General features: G+C 33.9%; 1 protein-coding gene across 1 annotated transcript; it reads left to right on the forward strand.

Moving 5' to 3' along the window:
• The first annotated feature begins 11,018 nt into the window (after positions 1–11,018).
• On the forward strand, positions 11,019–13,892 carry socs6a (suppressor of cytokine signaling 6a). Its single transcript, XM_073831063.1, has one exon. The coding sequence runs from the start codon at positions 11,133–11,135 to the stop codon at positions 12,708–12,710; it is 1,578 nt and encodes a 525-aa protein (XP_073687164.1). The 5' UTR covers positions 11,019–11,132; the 3' UTR covers positions 12,711–13,892.
• The last annotated feature ends 9,454 nt before the right edge of the window (positions 13,893–23,346 follow it).

Below are 23,346 nucleotides of genomic sequence, written 5' to 3' on the forward strand. Positions count from 1 at the left end.
TGTAGTGGTGTCCCATTTCTTAGGGGAAATATTTTAGCCCTTCCCCTTTACACTTTGTTTCAAGGGACAAGGGGAAGGGGCGAGGGGTAGGCGAAGGGGCATAAAATAGAATTGGGATTGGGCCTTATTAAGCCCACATGTCTTACTAACAAGAAACTATGCTTCTAACCACAGGTTGAGAGCTGTAGTTCCAACCAACCAACCATCCAACCAACCCAATCGTTGAACTATATTGGTAACGACAGAACTTGCGACCATAGTTGGCTAACGATGCTTTTGGGAAACGCACCCCAGGTCACTTAGTGCGCGACTCGCCATCTTTCCCCACCTCTCTCTTTCTCCTCCACGCTGTCACGTGACGACAACCACGCAGAGATGCGCGGATGGGCTCAATCGTCACCCGAATCCGCAGCTTCAAATAAATTATCCGCCCGCCACCCACCCGCACCTATATTTTTCTCTGATTTAGATAACCGCACACGACCCGCTCCCGATCGTCATATTACACTTATTGTAATTCTTAGTTTTGCATGATGATATGATAAATGGATGGTTCATTTTTAACAGCAGATTGATTCAGCTGATGTGCACATCGCTGCACACTTGTATACGTTTATCGCTCATGATTTTAAGCCAAGACCATGCATAAAAGAATAACGTTAACTGACATCTGGATGCAACTCTCTGCAATCTCTGACGAAATCATTGTGGTTTTCTCTGTATTAGAGAATGCTTTTTTTTTTCAGCGCCCGCGGATATAACTGCCATCCGCGCATCACTACACATTATGCGTTAAATAAATTATATTTAATATTTAATCCTTGTCTCCTATACAGGGTCCGAAATTAACACTTGCCTCTCGCCAAATGCGAGCAAATTCTCTGTCTGGCGAGTTAAATTTAAAGCGCCATCCGCCACATGGCGAGTAAATCTTTTCACCAGTAATGTTAATCAGTATCAGTCTCGCGGATCTCTGTGATGCTCCCCCGATCGGGCCAGTGCTGCCTTGTCACTAAAGTTTAATTTGCCGTGCGCAAATGCAGTCTAATGGTGCGTTCACACCGAAAGCCAAGCGAATATGCGCATCGCGTCACTTGCTGTAGTTTTTCCCGTCACTAGCGAGAATAACAAGAAGGCGCGATCAACCATGGCAGAGATAAATACGATCGCTGCTTTGTACCTGTTGTGTAAGTCCTAAATACACCAGAAAGCCAAATGCCGACGTGTCTGGGTTCACAGCACAGTAATGTATCACAGATATATCTCAAGAATTCTTCTATAAACAAAGTGTAGAGAGAGTGTAAATAAGAGATTGATCTTGCGGTACAGAGAGCGTCGTTGATTATAATAGAGCTTTGTGATATCGGAAACTAAGATGAGTGACATGATGAGTGGCTTTTAATATTTTTTAAGGGAGTTTGTAAATGAGATATTGACTTAAAACAGCAGTTAAATAAACAAGTTATTATTAAGTGACTTACATTGTCTGACAATAACACTATGGCTGATTTTCCGTCGTCAAAATTATTCTGGACCAAGTCACACTGCTGTGTTTGATTGCAGATGTGCAACGGCTCTGCGCGTCTCCATTCAAACACAGCGGTGTTTCGTTTATAAGTGAACATGCGTTTTTAAACGAATCTAGTGAAATGATTCAATTTCCCATTCATAAAGAGAGTCACTTGTTTTATTCTTGAATGAACCATGCATTCAAACGAATCAAATGAATATGATTCAGTGATCAATTTCAGTTTCGTGCCGCCACCTGCTGGCATATATTTTTAGTTATTGAAATCTTAAATACTTCTGTATTCAAAATGTAATATTTAAAACATTAATCTCAACGTGCATTATGAATTTGATTGCACTCATGGCACCTCTGAGCCTCATTATATGAAAAGGTAAAAAAAAAATAAAAAATTAATGGACAACACTGTAAAAATGAAGACGGAAGCCTTGCTGATCATTAAACTCTTACTAGCACTACCTCTTTCTTGTGATAGGGGTTTCAGTTTAATAAAGCAAATTAAAAATGACTGGAGAAGCAACCTCTCAGTGGATTCATTCCACAAACTCTTATTCATCACATTGAAGGGCCTGAGTTGGACCGTTTCAATGGCCAGAAGGTAGTTGAAAGGTGGCACTCTCAAACAGAAAGGGCTCAGAGAGTATCGCTCTAGAACAGAGACAATATTTGTGATCTTCTGATTAAATTATCAATTGTATTTAAAGAAAAGTTATGCTGAATAAAAAGTGTATGTATAGTTATATTTGGCTGTTGACACATTTAAAATATGTGGCTAAGAAATAAATATTAACTTTTTTTTTTTTTTTTGGTGGGGCCAGTAAAAATTTTGGCAGGGCAAGTAAAAATCTGAACCACTGGCCCGATTGGGCCAGTAGAAAAATTCCTTAGCGTTGAACCCTGCTGTGGCACAAAGACTGCGTCAGAAGCAGGAGGCCAGATTTCATGGACAAAGAAAACAAGTAGTCTGACTAGATCAGATAGTTCGTTAAAAACATTTCCAAGTTATAATAAAAAATCTAAAATGACCAAAAAGTTGTTTTTCTTATTGATGTTTTAATTGTCACTCCTCTCTGTCCGGAGCACACATAATATACATAATAACGTGCTTTGGATATATCTGTGTTAAATCGTTCAGAATTTTGGCAGGTAAAAAATAAGCTTGGTGGGTTGATTTTTTTAATCCACCGGCCAACTTGGCCGGTGTGTCAAAAACTTAATTTCGGTCCCTGCTCCTATATATGTGCATTGTTTTTTATGACGGTATAACGGTATTGAAACTATTACCGTTGCTATTTTTAGATCCGCGGTATACCGTATTACCACCCAAGCCTAATAGAAACATTATTAAAAAATGTAATTTGTAGAATTGGCATTGCAAATTGGATACATTAAAAACTAAGGTATGATCTAGTTAAATCTAGGTATTTGTAGCTTTGTTTGGTTCCCACTGTCGTTGAAATTGTGCAAATATCAGATAATATAGAAATGGTAATTTCCATGTTTTTTAAAACGTAAAGAAACTGAAAATATAAAGACATGAAATTAAAACGGAAGTAAGCACTATAACCAGCAGTGCACAATGTGATCTGATACGGAAATCATATGTTCTCAAATAGAGGTTTTGCACTTATGCTAAATTATATAGAGAAGGACTCGGTAAGCAGGAATGGGTGCAATATTTTGACAAACTAGTTAAAGTTAGTAGAAGGTAAAGATACGTACAAGCAGTATTAATTAAGATGTTAGCCTAATATTTCACCTACCTAAACAGAAATGATAAGAACAAACACAAATGTTAAGATTCTTGACCTGGTTCAGTTTGGCCAACAAATGCCAAAACATAATGACAATTGACCATTTTCAGCAGCAATAATCAGCAAAATATGCAAGTTTTGTTCGGTTCAGTGGTATTGTTTACATTCAGTGCCGCCAATTATGACATGTCATAAACGCTTTATAAAACCAGGAAATGCTAATTTTACACACAGCACATAGTGTAAATGAAATAAAAATGACTGGGAGAAAGTAGATATAGCTAAGCATAGTGTGAAGTTGTTAAGCATGGTGTGAAGTTGCTCACTCTTAAATGTCAAGTGACAGCCATCTTCAGTTCACACAGCATGAATCATTCGCACGGATAAACTGTCTGAGAGTATGCATTTTTATAAAGGAACCAGTGCACACTATAACTTGATATGCCAAAATTTGCGAGGTTTATGGATATAAATGCAGATTTTCTGAACGTCAACAGTGTTAAAAATGTGAAAATGGAAAATGGGAATCATTTACTACTGCTATTTGGCAGTGATAAAAAAAATCAATAAATCAGTACCGTAATATCGCGATAGCAATATAGTATCACGGTCACATGATGATATGAAACAATAGGTCTTCTGGGCAAAAAGTGTATTTTTAAAAAAAAAAATATTTAAACTTCTTATTTTAACATAAAAGGTCTTTTAAAGTTGTGTTTTGGGCCATTATGCTTTGTAGGGCTGTCGTGATAACCGCAATATTGCAATACCGCGCTATTGACGTGCATAACGGCAGAGGAATGCAGCAACAGCGATATTTGCCTGTTTAATTTTTTCCTAAGGTTTTGCCCTTCGCCCTTTGTCGTCAACAAATTATGTTTTTTGAGATAAACATTTCTGGAAATTTCTCCATTTAATGGACTTAAATGGCGCCCCGATTTTTGAATCTTCAAAATGCTGGACGAGTTTCAGTGCTTAAAAGGTATGCAAAAATATATTTTTCTAAGAAAATGACCGAACGTTTCAGTAGACAAGACCCTTCTTCGTCGGCTGGGATTGTTTACAGCCATTTGAAGCTGCATTTAAACGGCATTTTGAAGATTCAAAAATCGGGGCACCATTTAAGTCTATTATATGGAGAAATTTCCAGAAATGTTTATCTCAAAAAACATAATTTCTTGACAACTGAAGAAAAAAAGACATAAATATCTTGGATGCCGGGGGGGTGAGTAAATTATCTGTAAATTGTTGTTCTGAAAGTGGACTACTCCTTTAAGATAAAGAATCGGATACCTGTTATAACATTGAAATTTCGATTCCTCATCGATTCATTCGATTCATCTGGCAATCTGCCAGGACCTTCTGCGCAGGCAATCTGCCAGGACCTTACGTGGTAATGTAAATATCATTCTACAAGATGGATTGCGGGAAGCACTCGAAAGTGTGGCTTAGGGCTGGGCGATATGGCTGAAAACTATATCACGATATCAGTGTTTCATATCGGTCGATATCGATAATTATTGATATTTTTATGACCCATTTAAAATAAGGACCAGGAGAAAAATATATTACACTCAAGCATTTTTATTTTAAACTTAACCTGCCTCTGATCATAATCCCCTCAGTTATTAAGACAGACATGTCAACAACCATGGAAAACTCAAATAATTAAAATGTAAACATAAGTCTAAAGTCACAATATACACTTAATTATCTCTTTATCCTCAATTCAAACCCCATTCATTGTCGATAAAGTGAATGGTTTAGGTAATGTATGGCCCAGAAGTACGGCTTGACCACAGGTCAGAGGTTGTTGCAAAGTACTTGGCTGATAATATTTATTTCTGCAGAGATTGCTGGTTGCCAGTAGCCAACATTACTTCTTTCCCGGTACTTTAGCCTATACTTTGTTTAATAACAAAAATATTTGTTGAAAAAATAAGTCCAAAACTTTCAACATTTTGAACAATAGGGCCTTACAATATATATATATTTTTTTTTTCAGAAATTCTTGTTTTAATTTTTCTGATAATCAAATGAAAGCAAAATCACAGATTTATTTTTAAAAATAAAAATAAACAGAGCTTTACTGTTAAAATTAATACATAGAAGAAAAATTATATTCAGTTAAAAAAGGTTTAATAATAATAGTAATTTTTCAACAATTAAGTGGTGACTCTTTATTTTATTTTTTATCATATATATTGTTTTATGTAAATTATTTAAATGTGAACAACATATAAACACATACATTATACCGTACAGTTATACAAGACTAATATGGTTCTGTCACATTTTAAACCGTACTTTTATTTTGACAGGTTGCCTTGAAGTTTCAGTGTGTAATACAGAATGAATGATGCTAGTTTCACTAATGAAACGGTAAAATTGATAAAAAGTGACACTCACAGCAGCTTTGGAGATTTTTGTCTGTTCATGTGAGATGTAAAGGCCAAAAATTAGCGGGAGCGTCACGTGTGCAGTATGCGTGTAGTGAAAATAAAACGCGTCTCCTCCATTCATTCATATAGAGCATAGAGATATAGAGGAAAACGGGAACATGCAGGATTCATATTGAAACGGTCTTTTTGCATTTCAGTTTTCACAGACACTAGTCCATATCGCGATCTGAATTAATTAACAGACCAACTTTTGATTTATTGGTCCAAAAATCGACGAATTCCGCCCTATAGTAAAGTCCGTTTTTATGAATGGAGTCCGCCTTCCCGTCTGTGAGGAGACATTGTAAACGCGCGATCATGTAGAGACAGAAATCAAATGCCGTCGTGTAAATAAGATAAATAACATAAGGCTATTTAGTTTGTTTAATACAACAACATGGACCCGTTCTGTAGGAAAGATAACCTTAACTTCTATTGTGGTCTGGCGCTATGAACTGAGCGTTAAAGGGGGGCTGGGCGGGCCGACGAAGAATACAAAATATCGAACGTTTTATCGAACACATTTTATATTGATATCGATCTCTTGTCTATCGCGATATATATCATTATCGTTTTATCGCCCAGCCCTAGTGTGGCTACACTTTGTAAAAACCGAAGACAAAGCTACCGCTGCATGCAAACTTTATCTTAGAGACCTGCAAAGGACGGATTTTTTATTCCCGTGCGCCTGCCCGCTCCAGCAGAAATATGTTATTTCGTCCCACTCTCGCCCACATAAAAGTAACCTATAGCCCCACAGGAAGACAGGTATCTACTTCATCTCTTGGGTGCTATGGCTGCATGCATGAAATAAACCCTCGGCTAATGTAAATGATTCTTGTAAATCGGACTCGTACATTAGGCACGCATAAGTCCGCTGTTGATTCGCAAACTATTCATGATTTCGGGGCTCTGATCCATAGTATTTTTGCGTGAAACTTCTAAATATTTTCATAGTTGTCAAAATGAATGTCTTGTGAGTGTCCTGCTCACCCATAGTGGTGGATCTGGTAAGGGTCACTGTTTATGCAAATATTAGCACCAGCATAAACAGATTTAGAATGTATTCACTGTATTTTTCTTTTAAATTCAAAAGTATAGTTTTAATTTAAAGTTTGTTTGAACTTTGAGGATTTTTTTATAGCATGCAGTAGAAAAATAAAAAGGCAAAACAAATGTTTTGGTAATAAAAAAGGTTTAAAAAATAAACACCTTTAGAGGAAATGTCAGGCATAGGGGGCCTTGCAAAATTTACTCAAGAAGGAGGGGGCACTGGTGTAAAAAAGGTTGAACCCCTATAATAAACTAATATGTTGCAAGCAAGGTGTCACAAGCAACATATCTAAGCATCTGCAGTTGGTTCACCACGTCGAAATAAAATAAAATAATTTTTGTTTGTTATTTGAGCTGAAACTAATGGCACTGAAAATAAACATGTTTGATATATTAATGTTTGACTTTTGCTGTTGTTGTTGTTTACTACTGGGAATCGAAACTGGGAATCGAAAAGTGGAATCGGAATCAGAATCGATAAAATTCAAATGATACCCAACCCTATCGACGATAGTTAGAGATATTGCCAGTTGCTGATGCCTTTGACGATAGCAAGACGATTATTATTATTATCCGTCAAAAGGCGCCTAACTTTAGCGATGCAGTGCAGAGAGTCGGTCTAGGATGCTTCAGAAACTTGCCGTGGTATAAACACACGCATAGAGTGGCCACGTCGCCTTAACGCGCCACATGGGGAAGAGATTTATTCATCATACAATGTAGATAGATAAACTGATTATAACGGGAGTGTTTTTTTAAAGTGCACCTCACACTAGACTAGGCTACACTAGTTAGTGATGAAGTTCTTTGATAATGTAAATGTTCTTTGCTTATTTGTAGCTGCTTTTTAAGATGATGTAAGGATTATATTATCCAGCATTGCAGAGTCATTAGGATAAAGGTAGTAAAATGTGGTTTAGGCTGAATTAAATACGATATATCAGAATCCGTCTGTATATAGGAAACATAAACATTCACCTCAGTAACATCTATATGCGTTAATTAGAATTACGATGCCATAAAATGGCGCTAAACATATGTACGTGAATTACACAGGCACCATTTCTCCTCATTCTATATGAACTGAACTACAACATGAACTGATGACAACAATCAGACATACAGCGGTAACATTATTGCAATATGACGGGTATAGAAAGATACATTCATTTACATTCAAGCTAGCACGCACATTTACCACTCACTGAAGATAGCAGAGAATGAAACCGAAAGTAAACTTGAACGTCTCCGGCAAAACTACAGTCAGCGCTCTGTACATTCACAACAACAAGACTACCCTTACAAAACGAATAAGGAATTTAGTACTCATGTTGCCACTGGTAAGCTCCGCTCTGCTGTTGTTTACCTGTGCGCCGTGCATGCAAGTGATCGGCTTTTTAAATTTAAATTTAATTTAATGAGCAGTTGTTTTACAATATATGGCTATTACTGCCGTTGTTGTTGTTATTATTATATTCTGTTTTGTTTGGCTTCCTAAAACACCAGTGTAGAGGTCGACCGATGTATCGGTTTTGCCGATTAATCGGCACCGATAGTTGATTGGCCGACCTATCGGTTATCGGCAAAAATCCTTGCCGATAGTTTTTCCGGGTTGCGTTCTTTGCTGAAGCGGCTCAGCTCCGCTCCGCTGTCATAGAGTATGAGAGGTTAAGCCCCAGACCAATGTTTAATGTCAGGATTGTTACCATATATTTGTAATGATTTATATCCAGCTGGTGATATTCTTAGCCAGCAAAGTTGCAGATTTAAAGACGTGACGTGAGAAAGCAAACTGTGTTCATTCAGCCGACAGAATCCTGCCGAGTCACAGCGCGCCATAGTTTTACATTACAGATCTGTCCCAAATCATTGTTAATGTTGATAAAGACTTGACCCTGGGCAGGAAGATTGAGTATTGTGCATTTAAGCAAAATATTTTTTTATTTCTGTAGCTCTAATAATGTCTGTATGCTTCATATAGACTAGAGCTATAATTTATGTTTTAGCCTTTTCGTCAGGCAGCGGAAGCATGGTAGTTACGCACTTTATTTTACAATGCCATTTTCCTGTTCTTATTTTATTTTAATAACTGATCAACAAAAATATCTATTAAAAATTAAGATAAAAATTATACAAAACGAAATTCGTTTAAGAAGGGATTTTCCACAAATAAAAACATACGAAGTGGTCAAAAATTGTGTCTGACCCTCTCCAATTCTCCCGTCCAATTCATACCACGTCCTTTATGACATTTACAAATTACACAAACTTCTTTCGTAATTAACATATTAATCTGAAACAAAACAAATAATATTTAAACATAAATGTAAAACAGAAAATAAATTGTTTCTGAAATGGCTGCAAGGATATAGATCGCACTTTCTCTTTCCGTTCGATCTGTTCTTTAATCTAACCTTTGCCGCTTTTTTATCATTCTTGAAGTAAACATTTGCCCGTTTGGTGATTAAATAAACTATTTTAGATTTTTGCTTTAACTACACAACGTGTCCTTTGTGTGTTTGATACCTGCAAGTTATCCGTTAACGCAGCGCTGCACGTTTGCCCGGTTTCATTAAGGGTGGGTAAAAAAAAAAAGGATTCTCCGATGCATCGCAATCCTCTCTTCAATGAGCGTGTGTTTTTCCCATAGACTGTTTTTTCCCGCATATGGCACATGTGCGCGCTAGAGACGCGGCGAGCTTCATTGCACAGGATTTGCACTGTGAGCTACATGTGCATTGTTTGACAGTGTGAACTTTCAACCGCAGTTTTTTACTTTACATTTGCCTTCATTTCTGCCGTTTGTAATGTAGTAGGCTACTATTAGATGCACAAAACTCGCGCACTGACAGACTTTCACTTCTGCTTTGGGTTTGTTCGTCCTAAAAAGCTCGATTGCGGATGCGTTAAATGCACTTGCATTTTCGAATACTTTTATACGAAACTGATGTACTGTAGACACAGTCAGTTATGTTTTCAGAGCAGGACAAAACATTTGATATATCGAAATAGATCTGTGCATTCGTTTTAATGCAGCCTGTTAAAGAAGCTACTGTCTACGATCTCATCAGCAATAATCAAATGATAAAGAAAAAAGAACACTTATTTTAAATAAGTAATTGTTTAAAAAAGTAGCCTGCTTATATAATGGAAAAATCAATTTGATGTAAAATGTAAATGAAAATGTAGCCATGTGCAGTAATATTGAAAACTGAGAATGTGACGCATGGTTATATTTAGTTGATATTGAAAATCGTAATTAAATTGAATCTTAATTTTAAGATGGCAGTAGGCCTACTGACATACAGAGATTCCAAATATAAACAAAAGGCATAAAACCTGCAATTTTACATGTTGTTAAAATGTAAAGATTCACACCACTTTACAATGAGCCCATTTGTAACATCAACTAAGATTGATGAAAGCTGTAGAATAGAAGTGTTGTTCCTTGTTAGAGTCTGTTAATTTCAACATTTACTGTAATATTGTTAAATTTTGAAGTTTATTTTGTTAACATTAATGAACTATGAAATAACTTTAATGATCAATATATAATTAATATTAATATTTTTATTCATTTACAAAGTATGGTTTAGTATTTTTTTTAAAATAGTACAGCACTATTTTAGTTGCCGTTCAGTATCCATTTTCAAAAACTATCGGTTAATTAATCGGTATCGGCCAGTGCGGTCCAACCTAGCTATCGGTATCGGTAAAAACCAATATTGGTCGACCTCTACACCAGTGTAGATGTAATTTAAACTAAAACGGTATACCAGAAATAAAAAAGAGGGTCAAGTCCTCTGTAAAGTTCAGGTACAAGTCAATTCACACATTTTTTTTACTTAAGTTTACTTAATTAAGACCATGGGTTGGGGCTCTTAATTTTGAACTCTCAAAGTGCATTAGATGATAGAATAATTGTACTTTATTAAGTATACAAAATTATTTTTTTTTCCCAATCTTTCATTTGTCTTTTTTTTTTTTTTTTTTTAAATATCGCAATAAATATCATATCATGGACTTATTACATATTGTGATATTGTATCATGAGATTTTGATTTTGTTACATCCCTACTCATCACACTTATTGGCCAAACCGAAAAAGAAATCCCAATACTAGCCATTATATCAGTCACAGATGACTTTAAAATTCATGATAAATCAAGAAGAGTGTGAACTCTGCATGTTTGTTCACTTTTTCATGATGTTTTCTATCTCACCTTTTGCAGATGACGAAGGCTTTGGCGTTCACATGATTGACATTTCCCAGTCACATGGCCAGACTCTGCGGTTAGCATCCTTCGGTCAGCATATAAGACCGTCCCATGCCCTCACCTGAGCGGGTGTACAAGGATGAAGAAGATCAGTCTGAAGACGATCAGAAAGTCACTTAACATAAAGGGCAAAGAAGATGGGGATTTCGTCATGCTCCAGCAGCCATCTTTAGCGGCCGAGTTCACCAAGGATGACTCTCTCTTCGGAGGCTGTTACACCAAAGGGCTGGTAGGTTGCGATCTTAATGGGGAGGATGAGAAGGGTCATAAGAACCGATCGAAGAGTGAGGGTCTTATGGGCACTCTAAAGAGGAGACTGTCCACCAAACAGAAAGCGAAAGTCAAAGGAGGCTCCTCCGCAGTAGGCTCTGGAGATGATGACGACACCTTCTCTTCCTCGTCGGTCCCGATAAGCTTTAATGAAGTCAAAGCCCAGCGACCCTTAAGATCCTCGTCTCTCCGAAGCCATCATTACAGCCCTTCTCCGTGGCCTTTCCGGCCTGTCGGCTCCGAAGAGGCTTGCATCAAGATGGAGGTGAAGGTCAAAGCTATGGTCCACTCCCCCAATCCCAGTCCCTCCCTCAATGGCATCCGAAAGGAGTTCCATGACATCCAGTTAGAAGGTCTGTTCCAGGATCAGACCGAGTCTTTGAAGGACATGGAGACTCAGAGTGGCAACTTGCATTTGAACATTGAGGATCACGTGCCTATTGGACTCACACCTCAGGACTACATCCAGTACACAATGCCTTTAGATGAGGGAATGTACCCAGATTCGTCCCAGTCCTTCTGCTTGGATGGTCCCTCGCCAATGGAAGTGGTCGATCAGGTCGAATCTAGCTCGTTGCACGTGGATCAGGGCCCGGATGACCACGATCTCATGCCGTCGAACATTCTCATGGAGCAGGCGGTGAACGGACACCTTCCTGGTACTCCTTCGATGGTCCTGTCCAACTCCAGAGCTGACACACCTTTATTTTCTCCCTCTTTGTCGCCTCTTTCCAACAACGATATTCCAAGGACACTCTCCGGGTTCAGTGGTGCAGACTCTCATGTTGTCGAGAGAGTGAGGCACCACCTGAACTTCGACCCCAATTCCGCTCCCGGTGTTAGCAGGGTGTACGATTCTTTCCAAAGCAGCGGACCCATGGTTGTAACAAGCCTTACGGAGGAACTTAAAAAACTGGCCAAGCAGGGTTGGTATTGGGGACCCATAACTCGATGGGAGGCTGAGGAGAAGCTCATCAACCTTCCAGACGGCTCTTTTTTGGTGAGGGACAGTTCAGACGATCGCTATCTCCTCAGCCTGAGCTTTCGGTCACAGGGAAAGACGCTTCACACCAGGATCGAGCACTCGAATGGCAGGTTCAGCTTTTACGAGCAGCCCGACGTAGAAGGTCACACTTCCATCGTAGATCTCATCGAGCACTCTATAAAAGACTCTGAAAACGGCGCGTTCTGTTACTCCAGATCCCGTCTGCCGGGGTCCGCCACATACCCCGTTCGGTTGACCAATCCCGTCTCGCGGTTCATGCAAGTCCGTTCGCTGCAATATCTTTGCCGCTTTGTCATCCGACAGTACACGCGGATAGATTTGATTCAGAAACTGCCTTTACCAAACAAAATGAAAGATTATTTGCAGGAGAAACACTACTGAACGGACTGTAGTGGGGATGGGATACAGTAGTAAATTGCACTTTTTGTTGAGTGGCACGTTCTTAAAACAGTTTACATATATGGAGGTCAGGTGATCAGTTGCGTAGGTTGACTATCCGATCTTCCCACAGAAATATGCGGTTAATTTGTTGTTGCTCAGATTCAGTGTTTTACAAGAGAGCAACTTGGTAAGTCCAGACACCATTTAGGATTTGGATGCCAATACTCGTATTTGTATTGACTATACAAATGTTTTGCATTATTGCTAATACTGTTATCAAAGCTTGATTTGACAATTGGATGTTGCATTAATGTGCTTCATTCATCAATAGTTTTGCTGTAGCGTAAAGGTGTGGTCACATTGTGAAATTTCGTGATCAAAAGAGGTCTATTTTCAATAGTGTAGCGATGTATGCAGTACAAAGAAGTCACTTTCAAACCAAGCGTCTTTTTGCTGGTCAATGTGGTGAATCTGTTGCGAAATCTGCGTGAGGAAATCTTTTGCAACTTGCGTGAAATTCCAACTACATTCACAGAAACCAGTGAACAATGCTGCGAAAAGTTGCAAATACTGTTATCAAAGCTTGGATTTGACGATTAGATGTTGCATTAATGTGCAACTTGCATGAAATTCCAAATCGTGTGGGTTCCTATTGAAATGACTGGGTTTTCGCTCGTGAAAATTGACGGAACAATGATGAATGTATGGAAGCACTTTTCTGCCACTGAATAAAAAAAGTACACTCTTAAAAATAAAAGCTCCATAGGGGTGTTTTTGCAGTGATGTCATAGAAGAACCATTTTTGCTTCTCCAAAGAACCTTTCAGAGAACAGTTCTTAAAAGAACCATTTTGAAGAACATTTAAAAAAAAAAAAACTTTTTTCACTATAAAGAATGTTTTCTGCATTTGAAAGGTTCCGTAGATGTTCACGGTTCTTCATGGAACCAGTTTAAGAGTGTAGTTGCAACTTTTTATCTCACAATTGTGAGTTTACATCTAGCAATTGACTTTTTTTTTTTTTTCAGAATTGAAAAATATAAAAGGGAAGTTTTCAGAAATTGATTCAGACTCGGAATTCTGGCTTTTTTTTCATTAGAATTTTGTGATATAAACTCGCAATTGCGAGGATCGCAATTTACAAGATATAAATTCACAATTCTGAGAAATAAAGTATTTTATATATAAACTACCAATTCTGACTTTCTCGCAAATGCGAGTTTATAACAAGTCAAAATTGCTAGGTGTAAACTCTGAATTGTGAGAAATGGACGTATTTGCAATTGCAAGTTTATCTTAATTCTGAAAAAAAAGAGTGTCACTATTGTCAGTTTATATCTCACAATTCTAAAAAAGTGTGAAAGATAAACTCAGAATTGCAAAAAAGTCAAAATTTCAAGTTTTTGTCTCATGATTTTGACTCTAACCAGAAATTGTGAGTTTATATCCTGCAATTCTAAGAAAAACGTCATAATTGTGAGTTTATATCTCACAATTCTAAGAAAAAAGTGAGTTTTATCCCATAATTCTCACTTTGTAACTTGCAATTGGGACTTTGTATCATGCAGTTCTAAAAAAAACATCAGTATTGTCAGTTTATATCTCACAATTCTGAGAAAAAAAGTCAGAATTGTAAGTTTTAGCAAAATTGACTATAACGCAGTTACGTGTTTATATCATGCAATTCGAATTGTGAGGTTATATTGTGAGTTTATAACTCGCAATTGCAAGTTTATATTACGCAATTCAGAGAAAAGAATTGCGAGATATAAAGTCACAATTACCTTTTTAATTTTTTATTCAGTTGTGGAAACGGGCTCCAACGTGAATGTGATCACACCCTTACAAACAATTTGCTTTTCTCTGGAAATATGATGTCAGCCACGTTTTTGGCAGGTTTTGATAGTTTTCCTTCTACAAATCGGTACTTTTAATGAAACTCGCGAATATGCTGGATTTGACTGAATTTTGGTGGAATACAGTTATCACGTCGAAGTTCGACAGACAACTTTTGTAAGAGAATACGTATTTATTTAGGATTAATGTTCTGCATTTATTAGAGGTTAACAGTGAAACATTTATTCGTCCATTAAACTTGTGTAGATCTGTGCAACAACAAATTCAGTTCGGTCAGGTATTGAGAAGGCCACAAAAAGAAAGGACTGTGAATCACATCCAAAACAAATGCTATAGAAGAATACATGCAGAATGCCACAAACCTGTGATGTTATACAAAAAGGGAGAAGGTAGAGAACAAAAGAGGCTTTGTTGTTTATTTATGTTGTATAGTGTGGTTCATACAGTATTCATTTCTGTCTTAATCATTTTGGGCTCATGTACATTAAGCAAAGGTTTATTTGTCTTGTATAAACACAATATTCTAGTGCTGGAATGACATTGCTGTTCTGGTTGAGAGAAGACGATAATGCTACCCAAAACCTAAAAGCACAGTTTTATAGAGACATTTCGCTTGTTTATACTCGAACCATAAGCAAACGTTCAATTAATCTGGAAATATCCCAAAGGAATTATGCATTTGTAAGATTTCTTTTGCCCTTTGCCGAACAACAGAAGGCTGTCCTCCATAATTGCTCCTTGTCAGTTTGTCAATATTTCATAAACTCTGCTTCAAGCCAAAAATGTTGCATTGAGACATTTAAGAATTCATACCGTTTTTCCCACACCACCTATCCTCGCTCCTGTCACCTGAAAGGGAATTATCTAGTGCTTTTCTTTAAAGAGGGCTTTAATAGGGCTTCAGATAGGAAAAATTAGTTAGTGGTTTTTGCGCATTGCTTAAATGATGCTGGGATAAACATGTCATGAAATGGTTCAGCTCGTGCGCTCATATGAGTCGGCACCACTTGGCTTTGGACTGCATTGGGATAATCAGCAAACAGGGGAGCTTATAAATGTCTCTTTAGCTGGCATATTGAATGTGTGTGAATCAGAGCCAGAACTTTCTATTTGTGGTTTCACACCACACATGGTCTAAGGCTTTTAAGGGCCTTTTTAAAAAAGTGCCAACTGGCGTTCACAGAAACCGGTGAACAATGCCGCGGAAAGTATTCGTGTGACACCTTGGGGAGACTTTGAAGGTTAGCTGTCAAATAAACACAGTTTGCCATCTTTAATATTCATTAGTGAAAACATAACCCATAGAGTTCATTCCTTCGGTGAAAAACGTGTTTGTTTTTTTTATGTAATGCATATGAGGGAACAGTTTTGGGAAAAAAAAATTTACAGATATTTAGGGCTGGGCAATTTGGCTTAGAATCAAAATCTCGATTAATTGAACATTTTAACCCGATTACGATTAATGAACGATTATTTTATTTATTAATAAAATAATATTTAATTATATTTATATAATATTTATTTTTTTGCCCTCATAGTTCACTGACAAGTTTTGTACAGTAAATATGTTCACATATTACAAGCGAGAGATTTTTGGATGAAGGGTGCATTACTTGATTTTAAAATAATTGAAGGAAACACACTATCTACGATCTATGATTATTAATTGAACATCAGTGTTGAACAACTGAAATTAAAGCAAGCATTGCTTAAAACGAAAAGTCACATTTTTCTTGAAAATAAATAACTTGCACTATTGGAAACAAAATAAATAATTTTCAATGTTTTTCATATTAAAAGTAGAAAATAAGCAGTATCTCCTCTAAATAAAATTACCCTTGTATATCCTGTAAATACTTTTTACTGTATAAATACTGTTTAAGCTCTCCATCAACATGTCGGCGGAATAACGGAACGGAGCGCTAGTGTTTTTTAAAGGGAAAGTAATTGAAATAATCTTCCTGGAAAAATTTTAACGATTATAGGTTCTGAATGTCGATTTCGATTATTTTTCGATTAATCGCCCAGCCCTACAGATATTGTACTCACCCCCTTGTCATCCAAGATGTTCATGTCTTTCTTTCTCCAGTCGTAAGGAAATTATGTTTTTTGAGGAAAACATTTCAGGGTTTCTCTCCATAGGACTTCTATGGTGCCCCGAGTTTGAACCTAACGCGCAATTGCGATTTTTATATCTTGCAATTTTAAGAAAAACGTCAGAATTGTTTGTTTATATCTCAATTCTCGGGGGAAAAAAGTAAGAATTGTGCAAAAAAGTCCGAATTGCAAGTTTTTTTATAACTCACAATTGCAAGTTTGTATCATGCAATTCTAAGGAAAATGTTAGAATTGTGAGTTTATATCTCAATTCTGAGGGGAAAAAAGTCAGAATTGGAAGTTTTTATCCCACAAGTCTGACTTTATAACTCACAATTGCAAGTTTATATCATGCAGTTCTAAGAAAAACTTCAGAATTGTTTGTTTATATCTCAATTCTGAGGGAAAAAAGTAAGAATTGTGCAAAAAAAAGTCAGAATTGCAAATTTTTATCCCACAAGTCTGACTTTATAACTCACAATTGCAAGTTTATATCATGCAATTCTAAGGAAAATGTTAGAATTGTGAGTTTATATCTCAATTCTGAGGGGAAAAAAAGTAAGAATTGTGCAAAAAAAAAGTCAGAACTGCAAGTTTTCATCCTGCAAGTCTGACTTTATAACTCACAATTGCAAGTTTATATCATGCAATTCTAAGAAAAACTTCAGAATTGTTTGTTTATATCTCAATTCTGAGGGAAAAAAGTAAGAATTGTGCAAAAAAAGTCAGAATTGCAAGTTTTTATCCCACAAGTCTGACTTTATAACTCACAATTGCAAGTTTATATCATGCAATTCTAAGGAAAATGTTAGAATTGTGAGTTTATATCTCAATTCTGAGGGGAAAAAAAGTAAGAATTGTGCAAAAAAAAAGTCAGAACTGCAAGTTTTCATCCTGCAAGTCTGACTTTATAACTCACAATTGCAAGTTTATATCATGCAATTCTAAGAAAAACTTCAGAATTGTTTGTTTATATCTCAATTCTGAGGGAAAAAAGTAAGAATTGTGCAAAAAAAGTCAGAATTGCAAGTTTTTATCCCACAAGTCTGACTTTATAACTCACAATTGCAAGTTTATATCATGCAATTCTAAGGAAAACGTTAGAATTGTGAGTTTATATCTCAATCCTGAGGGAAAAAAGTAAGAATTGTGCGAAAAAAGTCAGAATTGCAATTTTATACCATGCAATTCTAAGAAAAAAATCTAAATTGTGAGTTTATATCTCAGTTCTGAGATAAAAAGGTCAGAACTGCAAGTTTTTATCTCACAATTCTGACTTCATAATGCGCAATTGCGATTTTTATATCATGCAGTTCTAAGAAAAAAAAGTCAGAATTGCAAAATAAAAGTCACAATTACCTTCTTTTTTTTTTATTCAGTGGTGGAAACGGACTTCCATATAAATGTGATCGCACCCTTACATACAATTTGCTTTTCTCTCCGAGTTTGAACTTCCAAAATGCAGATTCAAATGTCTCTAATTGGTCACAGCCGAGGAAAGAAGGGTCTTATCTAGCAAAACAAAATGTTTTTAGAAAATAACCGATCGTTTCGCTAGATTAGGCCCTTTTTCCTTGGCTGGGATCATTTAGAGCCTTTTAAAGCTGCGTTTAAACTGCATTTTGGAAGTTAAAACTCAGGGGCTCCATAGAAGTCCATTATATGGAGAGAAATCCTCAAATGTTTTCCTCAAAAAACATAATTTCTTTACGACCGAAGAAAGACGTGAACATCTTGGATGACAAGGGATGAGTACATTATCTGTACATTTTTGTTCTGGAAGTGAACTACTCCGTTAACACACCCGGAAACTTATTTTAAATGCTGTATCTATGTGTTTTGGTTTTGGTGTTTGTTTGCTGTATGGGCAAATCTGCCATTTTCCAGTTAAATGAAGGGTTTTCTTTTCCGAAACGAGTTGTTGGATGTCAGAATCGGCTAAATCGTGTGTGTTTGAGATTGTGAGAGTGTGGTTGAGTAAGCGACAAAAGGAGGAATGTTTATGCAAGGCACAAGATTTTCAATTAGTTGGAAATGCGTTTACTAGAATGTGGAAGTCGATTAATGCAAAAAATAAATGTGAACTGTTTGACTGCAATGTACATTAAATTTCCTTTTTTTTTTTTTAATTCCCAGATGTGTGGCGTAATTAGATAAACGCTGAAAGTGTTCAGTGTGTGTGCATGCATTTCAAAAAAGAAAAAGTTGCCGGGACTCCATCATGTTCAATATCATTTTCACGACCTTGTGTGTATGTCGTTAGATGTGGCTTTTGGTTGGGATTGCTGAAGTATTTTTGAACGGATGACAGTTGAGCACTTAACAAGCTTCACTGAAATATCTATTTTTCTGATCCATGTTCTGTTGTCCTTGTGCTGCGAATGAAGGTGAATGTTTACATATTTAGTACAGATTAGTTTCTCTTGGTTTATATCTCTTGGTACAATTTTACAGACGTATTTCTTTAATGTGTCATACACATTCGTGCTGCTTTCCGATTATGATTGCCTTTTTAATTACGAAACGGGGGAGATAGAATGTCACCTAGATATAGGCCTATGTATTCACAATGACTTTGGTATACTCTTGGGAAAGTCAGATGCAAAAATTGTAGTCAGCGTTTTTAGTTAGTGATGACAATGCTCTGAATTCAGTCCTTTTTGTCCAGAAAGGGTCTGCTCACTCCAGTTTACATGGTCAGTTTTCCAAAGTCAGTTCTTGTTTGTTGTTCATTTCAATTAATGAAAGTACCAATAGTGTTTTCTTGCACATTTGGATACAGTTAAAACATTTTTGTATCTGCTGGTATAAATTATGAATAAAAAATTATTCAAAGCTTTGCTCTGTACTGTCTTTTGCTCATTCTTTCTTTCTTTCTTTAGGTAATTAGTATTAATTAATTTAGATATTTGTGTATTAAGATGTTTATGTAGATATTTAGATACTTATGTAGATGCTTATTTAGATATTTATTCAGATGTGAAGATATTTTACACTGATATGAAAAAATTGATTCTTATAATTTTTTTTTTTAGATATTTCAGATAGATTTTAATTTAGATACTTAGATATTCAGCTGTTTATGTATATACTTGTTTATTTACGTGTGGTCATTTATTTACATATTTTAGATGTTTATTTAGTTATTTAGATATGTAAATACTTAGATACTTGATTAGGTATGTATTTATATATATTTTTTGGGTATTTCAGCAATTTAGATGTTTAGATACTTGAACGGGTATTTGTTTAGATATTTATTTAGGTGTTTATTTATTTATCTTTTTAGGTATTTCAAATATTTAGATATATTTAAATGAGTTTATTTGGATGTTTATTTTTTTAGGTATTTCAGATATTTATATATGTATATATTATTTAAAAACGTATGTATAGATTTAGATATTTTTACTTAAACTGGTATTTATTTAGATATTTATTTGGACATTTTTGTTTTTAGGTATTTCAGCAATTTAGATTTTTACTTGAACAGGTATTTATTTAGAAATTTATTCAGATATGAAGACATTTAGGTGTTTATCTTATTTCAAATATTTAGATATATTTAAACGGGTATTTATTTAGATATTTATTCAGATATGAAGATGTTTATTATATTTTTGTTTATTTTTGTAGGTATTTCAGATATTTAGATATGTAGATTTTAATTTACATACTTAGATATTCAGCTGTTTATGTATATACGTGTTTATTTTCTTATGTGGCCATTTATTTGGATATTTTAGATGTTTATTTAGTTATTTAAATATGTAAGTATGCTGGTATTTAGCTATGTAGATATTTAGATATTTATTTGTTTATTTTGTTTTTTAGGTATTTTAGCAATTTAGATGTTTAGATACTTGAACAGGTATTTATTTAGATGTTCATTGAGATATAAAGATAATTATTTAGGTGTTTATTTAGGTATTTCAAATATTTAGATATATTTAAAGGGGTATTTATTTAGATGTTTATTTTTTAGGTATTTCAGGTATTTATACGTAGATATTATTTAGACACTTATGTACAGATTTAGATACTTTTACTTAAACAGGCATTTATTTAGATATTTATTCAGATATGAAGATGTTTATTCTATTTTTGTTGTTTATTTTTGTTGGCATTTCAATATTTAGATATGTAGATTTTAATTTAGATACTTAGATGTTCAGTTGTGTATATACTTGTTTATTTATTTAGATATTTTAGGTGTTTATTTAGTTATTTAGAAAAGAAAATGGATGTTGGAATTTAGTTGATTAGGTGTTTATTTAGATGTTTATTTTATTTTTAGGTATTTCAGCAATTTAGATGCTTATAGATTCTTAAACAGGTATTTATTTAAATATTCAGATATGAAGATATTTATTTAGGTGTTTATTTACCTTTTTAGGTATTTCAAATATTTAGATATATTTAAACAGGTATTTATTTAGACATTTATTTAGATTTTATTTAGGCATTTCAGATATTTAGATATGTATATATTATTTCGACACTTATGTATTTAGATATTTATTCAGATATAAAGATTTTTGTTTATTTTTGTAGGTATTTCAGATATTTAGATATGTAGATTTTAATTTAGATACTTATAGATTCAGCTGTTTATGTATATGTGTTTATTTACTTATGTGGCCATTTATTAAATATTTTATGTTTATTTAGTTATTTAGACATCTAAATATTTATGTTGGAGTTTAGATATGTTAATATTTAGATACTTGTTTAGATAAACAGTTTTTTTTAAATATTCATATATGAAGATATTTGTGTTTATTTATCTTTTTAGGTATTTCAAATATTTATAAATATTTAAACGGGTATTTATTTAGACATTTATTTAGATGTTTTTTTTATGTATTTAGATATGTAGATATTATTTAGACACTTATGTATAGATTTAGATATTTATACTTAAACAGGTATTTATTTAGATATGAAGATGTTCATTATATTTTTAATGTTTATTTTTGTAGGTATTTCAGATATTTAGATATGTAGATTTTAATTTAGATACTTAGATATTCAGCTGTTTATGTATATACTTGTTTATTTACTTATGGCCATTTATTTAAATATTTTAGATGTTTATTTAGTTATTTAGATATGTAAATATTTATGTTGGTATGTAGATACTTGATTAGGTATTTATTTAGATGTTTATTTAGATTTTTCATTTTTTAGGTATTTCAGCAATTTAGATGTTTAGATTGAACAGGAATTTATTTAGATATTTATTCAGGTATGAAGATATTTATTTAGGTGTTTATTTATTTGTTTATATATTTAAACAAGTATTTAGATGTTTATTTTTTAGGTATTTCAGATATTTAGATACTTAAACAGGTATTTATGTAGATATTTGTTCAGATATGAAGATATTTATATTTTTATTATTATATTTTTATTGTTTTTTTAAGTTTTTTTTTAAAGATATTTAGATATGTAGATGTTAATTTAGATAGTCAAACAGGTATTTAGATATTTATTCATATATGAATATATTTATTCAGATGTTTATTATTATTATTATATATTTTTATTGTTTATGTTTTGGTATTTCTATTTATATATGTAGATATTAATTTAGATACTTAAACAGGTATTTATTTAGATATTAATTAAGATATTAAGACATTTATTTAAATGTTTATTTTTTTAGGTATTTCAGATAATTATACATGCAGATATTAATTTAGATACTTAGAGATTGCAGATGTTTATGTAGATTAACTTGTTTATTTACCTATGTGGCTATTAAGATATTTTAGATGTTTATTCAGTTATTTAGATACTTAAATGTTTATGTTTGTATTTAGATATATAGATATTTAGATACTTAAACAGGTATATATTTAGATTTTACCTATAGATTCAGATGGTTATGTAGGTACTTGTTTATTTACTTATGTGGCCTCATATGTAGATCATTTAGATGTTATTTAGATTTTTATTTTTAGTATTTATGTTATTATTTAGATATGTAGATATTTAGAAACTTAAACAGGTATTTATTTAGACATTTAATTAGATGTTTATTTTGTTTTTGGTATTTCAGATCAAATTTAAATATGTAGATATTAATTTAGATACTTAAACAGGTAAATATTTTGATATTTATTCATATACATACGATATTTATTTAGATATTTTAGATGTTTATTTTTTAAATAAGCAGATATTTGGATACTTAGAGATATAGATATTTATGTAGATACATGTTTATTTACTTATGTGGCTATTTCATATTTTAGATGTTTATTTAGTTAATTAGATATTTATGTATGCAAATATGTCGGTATTTGTAGATATTTAGATGCCTAAACAGGTATTTATTTAAATATTTCTTTAGATGTTTAGTTTTTTTAAAGATATTTAGATATGGAGATATTAATTTACATACTTGTGTAGAGATGTATGTAGATACTTAACTTTATTTAGTTATTTAGATTTTTTTGGTATGTTATTATTTATGTTGATAATTAGATACTTAAACAGGTATTTATTTAGATACTTATTTGGATGTTTATTTAGCTTTTAGTTTATTTAGATATGTAGATATTTATTTAGATATTTATACAGTATTCATTTAGATATATACACTGTAAAAAGTTTTTACCAGTTTCAACTTAAAAACGTAAGTTCAGCAGCTGCCTTAAAAATTTAAGTTAAATCAAC

This window comes from Garra rufa, chromosome 24 (genome assembly GCF_049309525.1).
Source record: "Garra rufa chromosome 24, GarRuf1.0, whole genome shotgun sequence".
Lineage (NCBI taxonomy): Eukaryota > Metazoa > Chordata > Actinopteri > Cypriniformes > Cyprinidae > Garra > Garra rufa.